The 20,819-nt window shown below is 42.0% G+C and overlaps 1 protein-coding gene across 2 annotated transcripts in view; it reads right to left on the bottom strand.

Annotated features, from left to right (window-relative positions):
* IMPG2 (interphotoreceptor matrix proteoglycan 2) overlaps window positions 1-20,819 on the bottom strand; it is a 99,549-nt gene that overhangs the window by 33,150 nt on the left and 45,580 nt on the right. For both annotated transcript variants that reach the window (XM_038387518.2, XM_043511150.1), the window contains 4 exons: window positions 13,813-13,844; window positions 13,687-13,710; window positions 742-791; window positions 133-224 (listed from right to left, as the gene is read on the bottom strand). In XM_038387518.2, the coding sequence (XP_038243446.1) occupies window positions 133-224; window positions 742-791; window positions 13,687-13,710; window positions 13,813-13,844 (198 nt within the window). The remainder of the gene's footprint in view (window positions 1-132; window positions 225-741; window positions 792-13,686; window positions 13,711-13,812; window positions 13,845-20,819) is intronic.

Raw genomic sequence — 20,819 nt, 5'->3', positions numbered from 1 at the left:
TCTTTTGTTTGAAACTATTAGAAATCCTGTGGCCGGATCAGAAAAAAGAGGTGAAAGAGAGACAGGCTGAATTAGAAAGCAATGCAAACCAAGGTAATAGCAGTTACGAAGGGCAAATGAAGAACTGCTTACGCTAGCATCTGAGTCTTCATTCTTGTTGAAGGTATAATCTGATGGACTCTCAATGGAGACCTCATGAGGAGATGGGACATTGGCAGCTGCATCTGAGAATGAGAAGAAACTTTTTAAAAAAATATACAAACACCTGTGCACACTTCCTGCTAGACAGTTCAACACACTAAAATATGTTTGCAATTCTTCCTGCTCCCACCATCCTGAGAAGAACAAAGCAGATGAATCATTTGATGGGGTACAGAAAAAATAAATCAAATATATTATTCAGGACTACACAAAAATTTGATCGGCCTAACAAGGATGTGATGCATTTAAAAGTATAAAATCACAAATATTAAAAAGCGTCCCAAGCCAATTTTAAAATTGGGATCTTCCAAGATGCATGCAATTGCGCATTGGGCATTGACAGCATCATTATTTGTATTATAGTAGCATCTACAGGACTCTATCAGGATCAGCAGTGACCTAGAGGTTAAAGGATTCATGTCTAATTACCAATCCCAAGCCATCAAGCTCCCCAAGGTGAATGTTGCAATACATTTAAAACATCAGTTTATACAATAACTTAGATGGATAGAGCTAAATATAAGCAGATGACAACAAGACCTCTTAATGTGGTAGCATCAGCAGCTGGAGAAGGTGTTGGAATTCCAGAGCTGAAAAACAAAAACAGAAACTGGAATAAAAATATGAAATTAAGGGTAAGAATGTGAGAGGGTTTTTTTTAAAAATCTAGTTAAGGTTCTATCACCCAGTTTTACCTGAGTATCTATTACCAAATCAAAAGGCACATTTTCAGAATAAATTCTCCAAGTATTACTTTGCTGACAACCTCATAAAAAACAGATTTTACATTTTAATTATCAGCAGCAATTTGGTAATGAGTCACTTGCATCTGCACAACAGCTATCACACATCATCTTAGAAAGCTTAGCAACACAAACCTTGCTTTTGTTATGGGCCAGTCCTCCTTGCCTTACTCAGTCTTCTTGGGTATGTTTACACTGCAGCTGGGAGGGGTGAGTGCCAGCACTCCAGCTAGCATGCTAAAGACAGCAGTGAAAATATTGTGGCATAGATGGTAGCTTAGACTAGCCACCCAAACTGGAGGTCAGGAAGGCTTGGAATTAGGCAGCTAGTCTGAGCTGCCACCCACATGTCTATTTTTAACGTGCTAGCTCAAGCAGAGCTAGTTCAAGTCTGTCTACCTGCACTGGGAATCACACCTCCCAACTGCAGTGCAGACGTACCCATTGACTTTAAAGCTGGATTTAGCTGGAGATGAGTGAATAAATATATCAGAAATCAAATTCTGGCCTCAGTTGCACCCGCGCAACCTCACTACAGTCAGTTTTGGTTGCAGGAGTCAAACTGTGCTCATACAGTGATGATGTTGAGTTGCAGCCTCAGCAATATTGCCTGACCAGAATACAACTGTTCTAACTTTCAAAAGAGCAGAACACCCGAAGTTCCATTGATTTGAAATGGAGCTATGGGTCCTTAGGAGTCCTGAAAATCAAGTCTGATGTTATTCAGACTTTGAACCTGATCCTGCAAGATGCAAAGTGCCTCCAGAGAGAAGCTAAATTCCCTTAATTCCAACTGACTTGATTTACAAAATTGATTGCATCTAGCCTTTTAATGTCTTTGCAGGAGAAACAAATGAGAACAGCACACAGAGACAATGTGAAGACACCAGCGACAGCCTGTGAGGAGCTGCAGATTTAAAAAAATGCCTCTCACAAGGAGGCTAACATAGTGAGGCTCGGGAAAAGGTGTCAGACTTCTCTTTTCTACCACTGCTGAGGAAATAAACAGATGATTGAAATAACGTTGCACATTTACTGTATGTTGAGTGCTGTAAAGTACAAAAATGAAGATGTAATCCATGCCCACAGATCTTAGAATCTAAGGTCTCAGCTTGCAAGGCGAAGAATGCACCATAGATGTCAGGGGGATTTGAGGGTACTCAAAACCTTTCTGGTATAGACGTTAGAGCCCAAAGAGAGGCCAAAACCCAAGAGGTGCTGAGCACTAGCCACTCCCACTAAAGTCAATGGGAACAAGTACAAGGCACTCAGCACCTCTCCAGTTTTGCTCTATTTCATACATCCTTTCTACCCAAGACTGGCAAAAGAACAAACTTTAGGTAATCCATTGCAGTAAGGGACCGGGGGGCGAAGGGAGGGGTGAGGGTTTGGTTTATTTAATGAACAGATAACTTATACAAATCAGCCAAAAACAAAGGAATTCTGCTGGAAAGACCATTTAAAACACACTGAAGTTTATAATAAAGATCAGAACTGGATTAAAATCATGGAACGAAAAGGAAGTTGTTCATATGTCTTCTGTCCCAGTGGTTTGCGGTCAAAATTATGTCAAATTCAGCAGCTTCAGCTGAGTTTCATATTCAAATTACTAGGGGGGTTCAAACCCAAAACTTTGGCCAAACATGAAAAACAAAACCACCCCAAACAAAATGAGATGAAAATTTCTCAATGTGAAAGGGAACCAGCAAGTTTTGCTTGGCTCTGGTTGTAAGCCTGAGCGATTTTAGGTCCAACCCTGCAAGCTGCTGAATCTGTACTGAAGCTAATGAGAGTTTAGGGTATGCTTAGCGCCTCACAGGACCAGCCCCTTAGTGAATACGACAATACTTGATTTGCAGGAAGGTACTTTTTTGGATAAACACAGCAAATCTTTAAGATTGGGCTATAAGCTCTGAAGACACCTTCTAATTCAGTGATCAGTTTAGGAAAATGAGTGGAAAATGAGTTTATTGGATTGAAATATTTCTTTCAACTGAAGGGAAAAATCTTATTTCATCGGTTGTAATATCTGTACCATAAAATGAACATTGCAGCAGGAAGAGTTCATCCTGATATGCTTCTAAGACATAAGATGGTACCAGAGACATTTTTTCTTGATTGTCTTGCTGTTTACAATTTTCAATCAAGAAAATTCCCTTCAACAAGAACATGCTAAAGTTCAAAATTGTGAATTTTAATGCATTTTAATGTTTATTTTGAGAACATCCTTTCCTCCCTATATTGGTTTTAATCCCAAAGATTCTATGACTTACTTGGGGCTTTATCCTGCAGTCTTTACTCCAAAATTTCCCCTGAAGTCAGTGGGTGTTTTGCCCAAATAAAACAAAAAAATCGGACCTTAGATCACTCCTCAAAGAATGGCAGGGACTCTACACTAAGTCATGACTCCATATAGGCCCTTATTCAGCAAGGTTCTTAAGAACATGAGTAGTCCCAGTGAAGTCATTAAGACTCCTCACATCCTTTAAGTTTATGCTAAATATGGTATATTGAAGTATTTTGCTAACTTGAGGTCATAATGGACAATTGTAAAACCTGTGATTTTTCTCTGTGCCAACCCTCTTCATTGTTCATCCATCTTTCAAACATTTGACAAGAAAAACACTGAGTTCTGATAAGGTTTTTTTAAAAATCAGAACTATAATATACTCTCTATATTTAGGGGAATCAGAACACTAGTGGGGCTCAAGTACTTGAAAAAGAATTGGTCTTCTTTGCAGCAGCCTGCCTGGAACACCATTTCCCATTTGTTCTATTTAATACCATTTCCGTGGCTGGGCCATCTGCTGCCACTGAACTGGGAATAGTCCTGTGACTTTGGAGACAATGCTGAAAACTGACAATGCTCCTACACACACAAACACAAAATGGAGCCTGACAAAATGCTTCAAATTATGCAGCTATACCCTATGCTGAACTTTATCAAGATCAAACATGTCTTTGTTCCAACACGGCTGACCTTTGGGTCCTGAGAATCCCCTGCGTCCACTCACACTAATAATGGAGGAACTAGAAAGTGAAAAATCCTTGGCTTTCTTCCTTTAATTTTTAATGTGTCTAATCCTTTTCCTGGAGAAGATAACCTTAAAAACATAAAACTGATGTGAAAAGGTTGCTAATGTTAAAAAAACACAAGCAGCTGGGCTTCACCTCTGCAGCAGGAGACTGGAATTACCCAAAGATACATGCGCGCGTGCACACAAACACACACGCAATGATGTAAAATGAGTATGTTGAGTTTGCTGTTTATCCCAAAGACTTATCTTGCTAAAGCTTCCCAGTATCCTTAGGCCAGCTCTATGCAGTTGTCGTGATAATGTTAGCCCAGAAAACATTAAGTTTGGGGAGTGGCAAAATAATTGTTTCTCATGCCTGTTCAGTAACATCCAGGCTGTCTTTGGATGGCACTTCGTAAAAAATTCCTGGTTAGAAAAGCAGAAAATATTGATTAAACTAGACTTCAAAATATTTTCCTGAGCAGTAAGCCAATGCATCTCAGAAAAACCCTCAAAAGTACAGGTTACAGACATGAGATACAGCTGTTTATATTTGCTTCGAAGTCCTGGTATCTGTCACCTGTTTTCAGCAGCAGGCAGCAGAACCATCCCTGCTAGCTACAAATATAGTAGACATTATCACTGAAATGATCATCAATCATATTATAGAAATATTGTGAAATGTTGAAGGGTCAAATCAATGCGCAGCCCAGAGCTGTGGACACCAGCCCACAAAGTGATCTAACAAAGAGATGAAGTTTGTTGAAAGTAGTATAGTCTGGTGATGAGAGCAGTAAGTACAGTGATTTGTGGATCTGTTGATTTTGACTGGTCTTTACATAAGGAAGAGTTGGACAGATGCCCAGACTAGAGATAACATTTCCTGGTAGTACAGAAGAGGTGTTACTAAAAATACCCTGCAGGTAACAAAGGCAATGATTAAAGACCGAATGCTCTTGTTCTTAACGTGGACAAAGACCTAGGTCTACATAATCTATGGATTTTAAAGGACTTAAGGTCAGATAATTTGCGACTTCTTTTTGATACCTTTAGAATCTCAAGCAAATAAGTGGCAAGATTTCTGACATCTGGAAAGATGCACCTTGTTAGCATACCAAAACTATTCAAACAAAGGCTATAAGGTAAGTGATGATTAGAGCTGAAAGAATACTATATAACATAAGTTAGTCAACAAATTTTGCTCCTTTTTCTGTTCATGCAATGTCAATGAACAAATTGTGACTTTCTTAATTGTAATTAATAAATTTGAATCAATTTTGTTTATTTAGTTGCTTCCTATTCTAAATCTGAAATCAGAGCTATCTTGTTTCCTGATCAAATACTTCCAATCTATTCAGGTTCTGACTCCCAGTGACTTCAAAGGGCATTAGATCAAGACCACAGTCAGGTTTTTTTCTAAGGCACCTGTCACTATAGCATCTAAGTGTCATATTTCTGATGCAATGTTCACAGAAAGCAAATTTGAAATTAACTTTCCCAAAGTATTATATGGAATGTGCAAACCAAAAATTCACTTCCCACAAATGTTCAAGACAGTGAAACTCGTACACAAAAATTCATAGAAAGCAAAGACAAAAGATGTATATTCCCCACTGAAGCACAATCATGCCAGCATAGATTTAAAATAATACTCTGCTCATCTATAATGCTTTCCACTCAAGATGCTCTAAGCCAGCGGTTCTCAAACTGTGGGTCGGGACCCCAAAGTGGATCAACACCCCATTTTAATGGGGTTGCCAGGGCTGGCTTAGACTTGTACTCTTGAGGACATTCTGCACCAAAAAAATAAAAATTCTGCTCACAAAACTTTAAAATTCTGAAAATTTTATTTGTCAAATAAATTTGGAGGCTCTAGTGTGGCATTGGGGAGCACAGGCTACTGGCTGCACAGAGGTGGCAGATCACTGTGCCAGGACACAGACTCAGCAGTGAGGCTATACCCAACCCTGACACAGCGCAAGGACTGGGCTTGCCCCAGAACAACCCAGGGCCCTGCCCCTCAGTGCCAGGTGCACCAGGTGTGGGCAGGCAGGTTCAGCAAGGCAGGATCCAAGTGTGGAGGGCTTAGTGTGGGGGGATCCTGTTGTGGGTTGAGAGGGTTCTGTGTGGGGCAATCTGGGTGCGGGTGGCTCAGTGGGGGATCTGGATACACAGGGACTTGTTGTGGGGTTCTAGGTGCAATGGTAATGGGACTCTGCAGGGGAGTCCAGGTGAAGGTGGTTGGCACTCAACGGGGGGAGAGGGTCTGTGTGTGTGGGGATAGAACTTGGCAGAGGAGTCTGGGTGTGTGTGTGGCTCAGTGGGGAGTCCAGATGCTGGGGGAGTGGGGCTCAGTGGGGTGTGGATCCAGGTGCAGCTGGTTGGGGCTCAGTGGGGTGTCCAGGTGCAGGGGAAGTTGGGCTCATCAGGTGGGGTTTTTGAGTGCGGGGGAGGGGGTCGAGGCTCAGCAGGAGGGTCTGGGTTTGAGGGGATCTGGATGCACGGGGATTGGGTGGATATGGGAGCAGCTCCCTGTAGCTCCCTCCCCCTGCAGCTGAGGAGTGATGGGTGCAGGAAGTGGGTGGGGAACAGAGTTTGCAGAGCTTCCTGCAACTGAGGGAGAAATCTGGGGGTGGGTCTGACCCAGCTCCAAATGCTGTGCAGGGGAAGAGGAAGTCCCGTCCTCCCCAGCCCAGCCGGGACTAGCAGCTGTGCCTAGTGCAGGGTCGGAGCCACCAGCTGGGTCTTCCCCAGTCCCACCCTCAGCTCCACAGGGATTTACCTCTCTGCCAGCTGCCCTGGGCACCCGAAACATACTGCTGGTGAGGGTCGCATGGCCGCTCTTGTGACTTCCCTTTGGTTCCCCATCAGAAAGTCACTTTTCTGCGGGGAAGCAATGAAATCTGTGGGAGACAAACTCTGTGCACGTGCAGTGGCACAGAATTCCCCCAAGAGTAGACTTGCTGGGGCCCGAGGCCAAAGCCCAAAAGCCCCAATGCCTGGGACCAAAGCCCAAGGGCTTCAGCCCTGGGTGGTGGGGTTCAGGTTACAGGCCCCCTGCCTAGGGCTGAAGACCTTGGGCTTCAGCTTTGCCCACCCCACCCCCCCAGGGTGGTGGGGATCAAGCTTTGCTCCTCACCCCACCTGTGGCAGCCGGGCTCAGGCAGGCTCAGGCTTCAGGGCTCCCCCTTGTGGGTTCATGTAGTAATTTTTGTTGTCAGAAGTGGGTCACAGTGCAATGAAGTTTGAGTAGCCCTGCTCTAAGCCCTTTACTAAGCCTCACATCAACCTCCTTTTACATAAAGGAAACAGGAACACAGAGGTAAAGTGACTTGCATATGGTGACAAGGCAAGTCAGTGGCAGAGCAGGGAAATAAGATTACTTTAATCCCCATGATTTACTGGAAGATCATTTTTAGCTAATTTGCTGCAGTTTCTGAAGGTTTTTTTCTCAAGGGAGACCAGAAAAATGCAGAGAATGATACAATATAAACTTTACTTTTATTTTTCCGTGGCCAACATTTCCAAAATTCCAATTGCCTAAAATTAGGCTTCTAAATGCTTACACAGGCACCTAAATAAAAGTGGCCTGTTCTTCCTCTCCGCAGCAGCTTGTTCCAGCTCTCGCTGCCACCTCCTCTCAACTCCAAGGAGCGTGGGGACAGATGGAGCCAACTGCTGCTGAGAGGAAAAAAGCAGTTGGCAGGGAGTGGAAGAGGGGACTACATGGTCAGAGAGGGAAGTCCCTGGTTTGCAGGCACAGGGAAGCAACCATGAGGGGAGAAAACAGGAAGAATGTTGGAAGCAGCCATGATGATGGCAGGAGATGGGGATGATGGCAGTAGCTCTCATTTATAAAATGGTTGCTGGCAGAAATTTTCTAATGACATCTAGGTACAGAGCCTGCTATTTTCAACTACACAAGTTCCCCAAATTGTAACTCTGACCTTTGTCCCCTTGGTTAGAAATCAGGTTGGTGCAAGCCATGGTTTATAATGGAGCAGCACATCTACACAAGGTGCATGCTCTCATGCAGCTCCACCAGTGCAGAAAAGGCCTTTCTCTGTTAAAATATAGCCAGTTGAATCTCATTAAACACTAACTGAACAACTCTCTTTCCAAGACTGGACAATTGATAAAATGAAGACCAAACAGCCTCTGTAATGTCAAGAGCAACTTCTACAGCAATAACAACCTAGTTTATGCTAAATTTTTAAATTCAAGTGCCCGTGACACAGACATGCATATTGAAAAGCAGAGAGATTTGATTATTATAAGAAGAAATAGATGGTATTGTTACACACACAATTTTCACTCACAACTGGCTGAAAACACAAGTCAGGGTCCAAGTATATCTCAGGTTTGACCCTACTGAAATCAATGGAGTAACACTAGGGATAGATTTTGCCCAGTTAACTAATGTGGTTTTCCACATCAGAGGCCTACAACACTGGTTTTAGGAACAATGTTAACCAACCACATTGCATATGCAAATTTGTGTTTCCTGATTGATTTGCCAGTACTCAATACTTATTTCTGGACTCCTAGCTTAAAATGTTAATAAAAATGGGTACTTGAGAAACTCCTGGCTACAGTGGAGATATTTCCAGATGCTTCTGATGAAGACATTCAGAATGTACATAATACATATATTGACTCAATGCTTTAGTGACCATCAAATATATATTGCCCTTCATGGTAAATACAGATGCAAATTCTTCTTTATCCTTTTTCAATCATTGGATCAATACATGTTGAAGTTCACCCAAACATGAAATCACTGGGACAAATTCTACCCTTAGTTATATTCATGCAACCCTGTGACTTCAGTGGGAAGAATTTAGGCATTTGTTGGGCCATTGTGAACTTGAGAAAAGAATACATGACAAAAATGTAATTTCTGTTGTCCTACCTGCACAAGTGAAGACCTGGACCAGCGTGGCTGAGCATTAAGCAAAATATACAAATATATCATGTATGTATGGAGAGGCAGGAAGGAGCACACAAAAGAAGTTTAAAAAGAAGGATGAGCAATGCTGCACTATGGTGCCTTGGCAGAAATAACTAGTTTCAGACCATCTAGTTCTGTTAACTACTTGATCCCAGGCAGCAATAGTAAGGTCCAAAGGCATAGCCCTAGGGGCACCCGCAAGCTGAACTGGAACTAAAGAAAGCCCTTTTAAGCAAACAGTTCTTATGAAGAGTGTACCCCAAGATAGGTTCTTTTTCTTTTCTTTATGATAAATCAGTTATGTCACAGATTTTCCCCTTCTGAGAGGGTCTAAAGTGGTCTTCTGTGTATTTATAGGTTTCAAACCAGCAAAGCACTTAAACATGAATAGACCCTCTGAAGTCATAAGATGCACATACTTAAGTGCTTTGCTGGAACAAGGCCTCCAGTTAATGGCAAAGCAACACTTTACATCTGTCATATGATGGTGCATCTGTGATACCATTGATGTCTTTTATGTCATTTTAAAAATAAATTAGTAGTTAAGATTTTTCTCTGGATTTTTTTTTTGCTTGTTTGATTTAAGAATAATTAAGTGTCCCATGTCCCCAGCTCTCTAATATGAAAGAAAATAATCCCAATAGCTCTGTAATGGTCTCCACTCAGGGTCTGGTTGGGAAGAATGGCCTAGTGGTCACAGCCACAACCCCGGACAGCCCCCCCACCAAGCTCTGACCCGGGGCCCTTTTAGCTACCAATAACCTGGCCACCAAGACTACTTAAGGTTGTCCTCCCTGGGCCTCTTCCTCTCTTCTCCCACCCCTGGGGTCACCTCAGTCCAAGGCCTTCGCCTGATGGGAAAATCCAAATCCCAGGGAAGCAAGAGGGAGTCATCACTGTCCAGGGCCACAGAATACTTCCCTCTCTGCTTGTCTCTGCAGAGGCTCCCCACTTTCCTCATCTTTCTTCTCTGTACCTTGAAGTCTTTAAACCGTGATTTGAGGACTTGAGTAACTCAGCCAGAAATTAGGGGTCTATTACAGGAGTGGGTGGGTGAGGTTCTGTGACCTGCTATGTGCAGGAGGTCAGACTAGATGATCATGATGGTTCCTTCTGGCCTTAAAGGCTATGAGATCCTGGAGTAAAATAGAGCCAAGAACACTGAACTGTTTACTAAAATACAGGATACTTGTTACACCACAGACCTTCAACCTAGACTACCCAAGTTGATAAAGGAAGTGCACAGCCTATTCCTGTACAAAAGATGATGTACATGGGGGGGACACAGTCATACAGGTTACAGAGGATGTCAGCCTGACTGCTTCCCCTCTCCCCGCAGCCAAGAACAAAGTGCTATAAAAAGTCAATAGAGATAATACCACCACTTATTTTTCCAAAAGCTTCATGCAAAATGAAGTGTTGCTTATGTCATAATATATACAAGTGTATCTTGGCAGGAAGCTGCATCCAAAAGTCAGCGCACACTATTTAAATCTGAAATTCCATAGTATTGTAACAGTAGGAGTCCTGACCCAAAAAGGTGCTATGCGGGGGGGGGGGAGGTGTTTGCAAGGTTATTGCAGGGGAGGTTGCGGTACTGTTACCCTTACCTCTGTGCTACTGCTGGTAGCGGTGCTGCCTTCAGAGCTGGGCAGCTGGAGAGTGGCGGCTGCTGGCCGGGAGCCCAGCACTGAAGGCAGAGCCGCCGCCAGCAGCAGCACAGAAGTAAGGATGGCATGGTATGGTATGGCCCTTACTTCTGCACTGCTGCCTGCAAAGCTGGGCCCTCAGTCAGCAGCCGCCACTCTCTGGATGCCCAGCTCTGAAGGCAGCAGCACAGAAGTAAGGGTGGCATGGTATGGTATTGCCACCCTTACTTCTGTGCTGCTGCTGGTGGGGAGCTGCCTTCAGATCTGGGTGCCTGGCCAAGAGCCACCGCTCTCCAGCTGCTCAGCTCTGAAGGCAGTGCAGAACTAAAGGTGGCAATACCGTGACCCCTTCTAAAATAACCTTGTGACATCCCCCCGCAACTCTCTTTTGCCTCAGGACTCCCAATTTGAGAAACGCTGGTCTCCCCTGTGAAATCTGAAAGCAACAAAAGACCAGATTTCACAGTCCATGACACATTTTTCATGGCCGTGAATTTGGTAGGACCCTAGTTATGCACCAAAGTCCTTATGTGCATAAAGGACTTGAGCATAGAACAACAGTTCCCCTCAGCAGGCAAGATTGAGTCTGCATGCTGACTCTTTCTGAAGGCTGGAGAGGTTTGGGGCATCTGCTCTTCCTAAAGGACCACTCAGGATGCCCAAGATAACCACTTAGCTCCTTATGTGCAGAAGTCAAGAGGAGAGCCAGCCAGTTTGTGCCTTCAGCAGAAGACATCAGTGGAGGCATCCTATTTGTCTCCGCAGTGGCAGGTGATCAGCTCTTTTTGTTAGATGCTTATGGGAGCTGGATACCATGCTATCCTGCCTCTTCAGCTGAGTGTCCACAACCAATGTCAGTGAGTGTCTAGGCTAATCATGACCCACTTCAGAGGTCAACAGCAAAAGCCATTTTTTGTCTTGTGACCAACTGAAAGCCAACCAACATTGGTTGAAAATATCTACATGATTAATACAATACAATAAACATATGGAGAATGTGAAGAGAAATTGTGTGTTTGAGATGGGATTGAACCACAAACCCCATTCCTAATTCAGGGGTATTTAGAATTGGTCTTCTGGTTCTGGCCTTTACAAAAGTAAGGCCACATCAAAGTTCTGATCCAAAGTTCAATGAAGGCTTCAAGTGCCACATTCTGGACTTGGTTCTCTAATACGTAATAAAAATTTTGTGTATTTTGAATATACTGAAGTACATGATAGTGAATCTCTTCCTGCTGACACTTGGTCCACAGCAAATCTGTCTAAGACAAATTCCAAATGCAAATTCAAATGTATATGTTCCCCTTTATGTTATCACCTAGTAGTTAGTTGACTTAATTCTTACATCATATTTTTGTTCCGCCAGACTACGTTTCAATACATTGCCTCATCTCCAAATGCAAAGTAAACTACCAATTTGAGGGAGGGGTGGGATGTTGTAGAGTTAAAATGTTAAAAAAAAATTAAATGAAAAAAGCAAAATGCAAAAGGAGAACACTCCATTGATACCAATAATAGACATGAGAAAGCCAACTCTAATTTTCTGCTGTGAACAGCCTCAGAGTAATTTACACTGGGTTGACTGCAACATGTTTAGTACACCTACTTTAAATGAGAGACAGTAAATCCATCTGATGCATTTGATTGTATTAGCTAGCCAGCTGGTTATCAGCCTCCTTTACAATGCCTATGTCACAGAATACTACTTAAGGCAGCTGTTAATGTAAAGTTCACATTAAACAAAACATTATGCACCCCTTTCTGCCCTCAGAAACATGCAGTGTGAGGCAGAAGTCATCACTGTGCATGGATTCATGCATCCCAGGGCAGCATTTAACCCTATTTCATTAGTAGTTATTTCTAGTCCTGTCACATTTCTCTGCATTTAGTAGAGTTTTGTAAAGCAATTATTATGAAGAGATATTTAATTTCTTTTAAATCAAACCTTCCCATGCAGATTTTATTTTTCCCCTAAAACTTCCAACCTTCAAATTGAGACAAATCCCATTACCTGATTCCGAACTCTTTCACGCAAGTGTAAATCAGAAGCAACTCCATTAACATAAGAGCTACACTGGGATAAAACTGATGTCAGTGAGAGAAGAATCAACCCCACAAAGTTTAAGATGCCTAGAATGAATTAAATTGGCCAGAATATTTGTTTTACAAAAATGAAATCCTCAATGGCACGGGGGGAAGCAGGATGGCAAACAAATTCTGAACAGATTTACAGCTCCTGAAACATCATTGAAGTCAGTCGGCTTTTGTGGGGCGTATGTCATAGCAGCCAAGTGCGGGGCGGGGGATAGGGAGAGTTTTTCTTTGAATGTAGAGACTTTTGTTTTTAGTTTAAGCCCTGCCATTATCTTCACCTCTGTGTTATTACGTTTTTATATGTGATACTGTGATTATGCTGTCGTTATGAGAACAATTACCTTTGTTTTTTAAGAAGTCTTTTCAGTGACTTATTTCCCCAGCAGGTGCACTATTTATATTTACCATAAAAATTTCATTAGCATTACACAGCATTTTAAGTGAGAGATCTCCCTATTAAAATCAACAGGAGCCGTGCAGCTAAAATCCCTGTAATAAAATGTTTAGAGCACACCTCTTATGGCATTTTAAACATATATAAAAATATTAACAAACAGAACATTAATGTGTCCAATTTTCAAGGGTGCCCAGACACATCTCTAGAGTTTCAAGTCTCCAAGCATGAAGGACTCACCAAGTACAAACTGGCTGGGTTACAGGCCAGAGTGCTCCATTACAAACACAGGCCACAGTGACATGGCTGTTTCCCCAGTTCAGATCTGCACTAATCTCTTCACCTCTCCGGTAAAGATTGTATATTTGCCTGGCTGGACAAAACTAAGCACAATATTGTGCTTAGGCAAAAATACAGATGCTTTACTAGGCAGCTGAGATGCTCTGAACATGCCAACCATGCTGGGACACTCTGCCTGTTGCTTGCACAAGCGATCTCCACACTATTTAAGTCCTGAGTCCTCTGCACTAGGGTGAATTTCACCATTTATCACTTAAGACTAAAAACAAAATCTGCAATGTGTAAACTAAATTAAGCAGGGTCTGGCCATAAGCTTTAAAAAGTAAAAATGACTTACCCACAGGACCAATCACTGCAGGCGCTGGCGAGAAACCAGAACGAGAGAAAGATTTACAAAATGTCACGACTCAGCTTTATAGCTGTTACCGTACAGTATAAAGTGTAGGGGAGTGTAAATACTCACCTATCCATTTCTTCTTTCATATAGGACAGTTTCTGAAAAGATAAGAATATTCCAAATAAGTTGAGGGGAGAATTAAAATGGAATTTAATTATATCCAAAATTTTTCTCCCAGAAATATTTTAACATTGGTAACATAGGCAGAAAGTAGTATATTTATTATTAAAGCAACGGATGAAAATAAACTGGCCAAAATTTTCAAGAGGGAATAGTGATTTTGGATGCTCAACTTGAATCACCTTGTTGGGCATTGATTTTCAGATACATGCTCAGCGTTTTCTGAAAATCAGGACCTTTTAAGGGCTCTCAAGGACCCCAAATTATCAGGCACTTTTGACTGATATCTTTTCAACAAGCTTTGAGATTTACTATATACATACATACATACATACATACACATACACACACAGAATACGACAAAAGTGAATCCAAAAAACACACATTAGATTCAGGTTTCAGAGTAGCAGCCGTGTTAGTCTGTATTCGCAAAAAGAAAAGGAGTACTTGTGGCACCTTAGAGACTAACAAATTTATTAGAGCATAAGCTTTCGTGAGCTACAGCTCACTTCATCGGATGCATTTGGTGGAAAAAACAGAGGAGAGATTTATATACACACACACAGAGAACATGAAACAATGGGTTTATCATACACACTGTAAGGAGAGTGATCACTTAAGATAAACCATCACCAGCAGCGGGGGGGGGGGAAGGAGGAAAACCTTTCATGGTGACAAGCAAGGTAGGCTATTTCCAGCAGTTAACAAGAATATCTGAGGAACAGTGGGGGGTGGGGTGGGAGGGAGAAATACCATGGGAAATAGTTTTACTTTGTGTAATGACTCATCCATTCCCAGTCTCTATTCAAGCCTAAGTTAATTGTATCCAGTTTGCAAATTAATTCCAATTCAGCAGTCTCTCGTTGCAGTCTGTTTTTGAAGCTTTTTTGTTGAAGTATAGCCACTCTTAGGTCTGTGATCGAGTGACCAGAGAGATTGAAGTGTTCTCCAACTGGTTTTTGAAGGTTATAATTCTTGATGTCTGATTTGTGTCCATTCATTCTTTTACGTAGAGACTGTCCAGTTTGGCCAATGTACATGGCAGAGGGGCATTGCTGGCACATGATGGCATATATCACATTGCTAGATGCGCAGGTGAACGAGCCTCTGATAGTGTGGCTGATGTGATTAGGCCCTATGATGGCATCCCCTGAATAGATATGTGGACAGAGTTGGCAACAGGCTTTGTTGCAAGGATAGGTTCCTGGGTTAGTGGTTCTGTTGTGTGGTGTGTGGTTGCTGGTGAGTATTTGCTTCAGATTGGGGGGCTGTCTGTAAGCAAGGACTAGTCTGTCTCCCAAGATCTGTGAGAGTGGTGGGTCGTCCACATTTGGTGACAATGTATACCTTCAAATCAGCGGCACTGCAATGGGTACCCGCATGGCCCCACAGTATGCCAACATTTTTATGGCTGACTTAGAACAACGCTTCCTCAGCTCTCGTCCCCTAATGCCCCTACTCTACTTGCGCTACATTGATGACATCTTCATCATCTGGACCCATGGAAAAGAAGCTCTTGAGGAATTCCACCATGATTTCAACAATTTCCATCCCACCATCAACCTCAGCCTGGACCAGTCCACACAAGAGATCCACTTCCTGGACACTACGGTGCTAATAAGCGATGGTCACATAACCACCACCCTATATCGGAAACCTACTGACCGCTATTCCTACCTACATGCCTCTAGCTTTCATCCAGATCATACCACTCGATCCATTGTCTACAGCCAAGCGCTACGATGTAACCGCATTTGCTCCAACCCCTCAGACAGAGACAAACACCTACAAGATCTCTATCAGGCATTCCTACAACTACAATACCCACCTGCTGAAGTGAAGAAACAGATTGACAGAGCCAGAAGAGTACCCAGAAGTCACCTACTACAGGACAGGCCCAACAAAGAAAACAACAGAACGCCACTAGCCATCACCTTCAGCCCCCAACTAAAACCTCTCCAACGCATCATCAAGGATCTACAACCTATCCTGAAGGATGACCCATCACTCTCACAGATCTTGGGAGACAGGCCAGTCCTTGCTTACAGACAGCCCCCCAACCTGAAGCAAATACTCACCAGCAACCACACACCACACAACAGAACCACTAACCCAGGAACCTATCCTTGCAACAAAGCCTGTTGCCAACTCTGTCCACATATCTATTCAGGGGATGCCATCATAGGGCCTAATCACATCAGCCACACTATCAGAGGCTCGTTCACCTGCGCATCTACCAATGTGATATATGCCATCATGTGCCAGCAATGCCCCTCTGCCATGTACATTGGCCAAACTGGACAGTCTCTACGTAAAAGAATGAATGGACACAAATCAGACGTCAAGAATTATAACCTTCAAAAACCAGTTGGAGAACACTTCAATCTCTCTGGTCACTCGATCACAGACCTAAGAGTGGCTATACTTCAACAAAAAAGCTTCAAAAACAGACTGCAACGAGAGACTGATGAATTGGAATTAATTTGCAAACTGGATACAATTAACTTAGGCTTGAATAGAGACTGGGAATGGATGAGTCATTACACAAAGTAAAACTATTTCCCCATGGTATTTCTTCCTCCCACCCCACCCCCACTGTTCCTCTGATATTCTTGTTAACTGCTGGAATTAGCCTACCTTGCTTGTCACCATGAAAGGTTTTCCTCCTTTCCCCCCCTGCTGCTGGTGATGGCTTATCTTAAGTGATCACTCTCCTTACAGTGTGTATGATAAACCCATTGTTTCATGTTCTCTGTGTGTGTGTATATAAATCTCTCCGTTTTTTCCACCAAATGCATCCGATGAAGTGAGCTGTAGCTCACGAAAGCTTATGCTCTAATAAATTTGTTAGTCTCTAAGGTGCCACAAGTACTCCTTTTCTTTTTACATTAGATTCAATCTCCACTATCCTACAGAGTCCATGCTAGAGATCAGATGCAGGTTCTAATTAACCTTTTCCTTTTCACTCTCACATCTCAGGAAATAAGTGTTAACTCTGCTGAGTTTGTGAATTCAAAAATGCATACGTATTTTAAATACAACTAAAGGTTAAATTCACTTGTACTGATTAGATTGAAATTTTTAGCTGGTTTGTATGAGTGACTGATGGGGCGGGGGGGGGGGAATCTTCTACTTGTATCATATTGGAGGCAAGGGAGTATCTGCACTCCACAAGCAGCTCCCCTGAGTATTCTTCAGATTTTTGAGTGGAAAACCACATGGCATTAGCAACATTCACTTCTATGATGTAATCACAGGAGTTTCCTCGCTCAGCTCTGCAGGTTTGTAGAAATGGAGAACAAACTTTGCTGCTAGCATGGAGGGACCCTCACATAGCAGCGTGGTGGGACAAGCTGTCCATGTAGAAGACCAAACAAGCACCACCAGACAGCAGTTTTGGAGCAATGTTGTAACCCAGTGGACCATCTTGCTATGGTATTTAGCTGGGCAGATTATAATGTAATTATCTATATGAGAGCATCACCTAGAAATGTGGAGATTCCTCTTTCATTATCAGTGTAAATACGAACAATTACACTTTTCAATTAAAAAGCTATGATATTCTTTACTGTGAAGTATTAGGATAGCATGAAACCTGTCTTAAGCAACCATCCAAGAGACCAACAAAAATAGGTAGCCTAGTACAAGTCGATCTAACTTAAAGTTAAAAAAAACGTACTGGAAACCTTAGGGACTCTTTAAGATGGTTCCTTAAGAGAGAGAGCTGGCCTAGAGGAGGTGGTACTCAGTGCAGGTTACACTGTATAATGTTCTAGGATGTGCAAGGGTTTCCTAGGTTGATTGTAGGTAAGTTGTGAGTACTTGGAGATTTGATATGATTAAAAAATAGTTCATTTTATTATTAAAATATATTACCAAACATGGCCAACTACTGCCTTGACCTTTTTACTTAGTGTGGGGCCCTTGTCGATTTGTCTTTTAGGAGGGGGACTGTGTCTTATTTTATGGTTAGAAATGTCTAGCACATTGTATTTGGTTTCAGCCATGCTCACATCAATAATGATGATGTTCTATTGATTCTAATGGAATATTAATGAATGGCAGCATCACAGCAGGGGCAATGGAAGTGTTAATATATGATGTACAATAAAGTACATTTATTACAAATAAAAATGATATAGGATCCAAACAAAATACTGTGCACCTTCCACGCAAAGGACTGACGTTTCCCACCAATGGATTTCATATGGCTTCACCAATGCTACAGCATGACTACCCAGAAGGATCCAATCCCAACTCCAAGCAATCCAATCCTAGCTCTATCCCCAATAAGCAGAGCTTAACATGGTGCTAGGTAACGTGTGGGATACCAGAAATACCATTTTCTAGGTGTTAGCTTTACATTTGTAGGATCTTTTTACTAAATTACTTATTTAAAAAAATATTAGGGTAGACCAAATCTTTTCTGGTCTTTGTCAGTTTGTTTCACGGCCGGAGCCATTTTGTGTATTTAAATTGTGTTTATGGCATCTTTTAAAGTATCTTTGCCACCTTCTGCCATACAAACATGAACATTAGTAGTATTTTAAAGGTACAGAGAACGTTTTAAAGATGCAAAACTTGCCATTCTGCTGGTGGTGCAGTACATTAGGAACCTTGTGCAAGGAAAATTGCGTTTTTACTAATGTCACTATGTATTGATGCAGTACATTCCATGTGTTTAAAAAGAGCCAGGTTTTGAAAAAGAAGAACTATAGTTCGGTCACAAAGAAGTGACATCTATAGAAACAGCTAAGTTAGAGAAGGGTTAGTTAGCTGTTTAAAAAGTCAAGCTGCACTAGGCCATTGCAGCTATTTTGCTCTCCTCCTCCACTTCTTCCTAGGGTTCAGAAGCCCTTGAGTGGAACCATCCCTTTAATTCTTTAAGATAGTGCCAAGGGAGGGTCACAGCTCCCACCTTCACTTCCTGTACCTTTGGTAGCACCCTGGAATGGCAGGTGTACAGTCAGGAAGTAGTGCACGGTAGAAGCACAGCAGCTGCTAGCAAGGATAGCTTATACTCTGCACACATGCCTCCCCATCACACCTACATAACTAATGCTAACTTCCCATTCCTACATGGACCATTTGTGAACACTGTGATGTGGGGAGATGCTCTGAGATCAGATAAGACGACTCTGAACATTAATATTTCATAAATTCACAGAATAATTTTCAGTAGCCTATTAATAATCCCTCTCCCCATTCTCTGATTTAATCGGTTATTATAACGTGACACATGAATGCTGTATCACAAAAATGTATTTTACCAAAATGCTTCTCTTTTTAGATCACTTGAACAGCTGCCTGGTCAAGGTCAGCAGGCTTAAAATAACACCTACCAGCTGTATTTTGATTTGATGGCACATGCACTATATGCTGTCACTCTGGATAGAGCAGATTATGCTCACTCTCTCTCTCTCTCTCTCTCTCTCTCTCACACACACACACACACTCTCTTTCTAATAGAGGACTGTGAGCAGGTGGCTTTCTCAAACTGCTCTAAAACATATTGCATAGAGTCAAAAACTCAACCCTTTCCTGTGATATGGCTTTATGAACAAAAAATTTAGGAATAAGATAATGAAGTTTAGTGCAAGCCCAAAACTTAGCTGCTTAGAGCAGTGTTTTTCAACCGGGGTCCACAGTCTAAGGGGTCCATGAAAGATTGTCATTATCATAGAACAGTGGTTTTCAACCTGTGGTCTGCAGACCTCTGAGGGTCCACAGCTTAGGTCTAAGATTTCCAAAGAGGTCCACACTTCCACCTGAAAATTTTTAGGGGTCTGCAAATGAAAAAAGGTCGAAAACCATTGGCATAGAGAGACTGCCCAGCCCCATCCTATATTCTTGCTCCTTTTCTCTAGAAAGCCACTCACACTCCCCTTATATCCAGGAGGGGAAACAAGCCCCCTATCTCAGTGAGTCAGCAGAACCCACTTAACTCTTTCCCAGCAGGATCAACACATGCTCACAAGGCGAAGCGTTTCAAAAAACCACTGCCAGCATGGTAAACACCCAACCAATTATGCAGCTAACATGATGTTTAAGACACTACATATGTTTTCTAAATTTAGAACAGTAAATAACTGCAGCATGTCAGACACCACTGTGTAGTAACTATTGGCAAATGAGACTTTTTAATAGTAATCTCTCTAGTTTTCCTGGGCTTGCCATTTCAAAAAATCTTTTCTTCCTTACAAAATATAATCATCACTCATAAATGTCAAAATCTAAAATTAGAAGCATACCCTGCCGTACCCAATATTCATGTTTACATTTTAAAATGCAATTTAAAGCCATCAACCTCTCATTCAATTTTGTAGCAAACTTGTGGAGCCTAATACTGCATGATTGGCTTTAAACTGGAGTCTCAATATGGAGCAGCTAGATTATCCCTTGATCCACCCTTGATTAGGAGACCCACAGTAATACATAAGAGAATATCATCGTGTCATTACAAAGACATCTGCATATCCACATTTTCATTACGGAATACAGGCATTAAATAATTATTTAGGATTAGATCTTGCAGTCCTTGTTCGAGCAAACCCTCCATTAGCTTCAATGGGAGGTTTGCTTGAGTTAGGATTGTAGATTGATCGCCTTAAATTAGGCTACAATATGCTCTGGAGGGTTACTGTAAAAATAATAGATTGACCCAGTCAATGAATGAGTATATTCACTATACATAAATTTCAAAATAAGTGAGTTCTACTCATGGAGTTTATTACTACATTTCTAGCACATCTACCAAAAAAAAAAAGCCTATATATTGCCTGAGTGGAGATCATTGATACCGTGCGACATTAAGGAGATAGATAAAATCTGAGATTTGATTGTAAATCCTAAGAAACGACCTTCTAAATGATGCATGGCCCATGCTTTGGCTCCTAAAAACCCATGAAAAGTTCAAGTGCATTACTTTACAGAGTCATTTTGAAGGTCCACTC

This window comes from Dermochelys coriacea, chromosome 1 (genome assembly GCF_009764565.3).
Source record: "Dermochelys coriacea isolate rDerCor1 chromosome 1, rDerCor1.pri.v4, whole genome shotgun sequence".
Lineage (NCBI taxonomy): Eukaryota > Metazoa > Chordata > Testudines > Dermochelyidae > Dermochelys > Dermochelys coriacea.
This window is presented reverse-complemented; position numbering and strand designations above follow the sequence as displayed.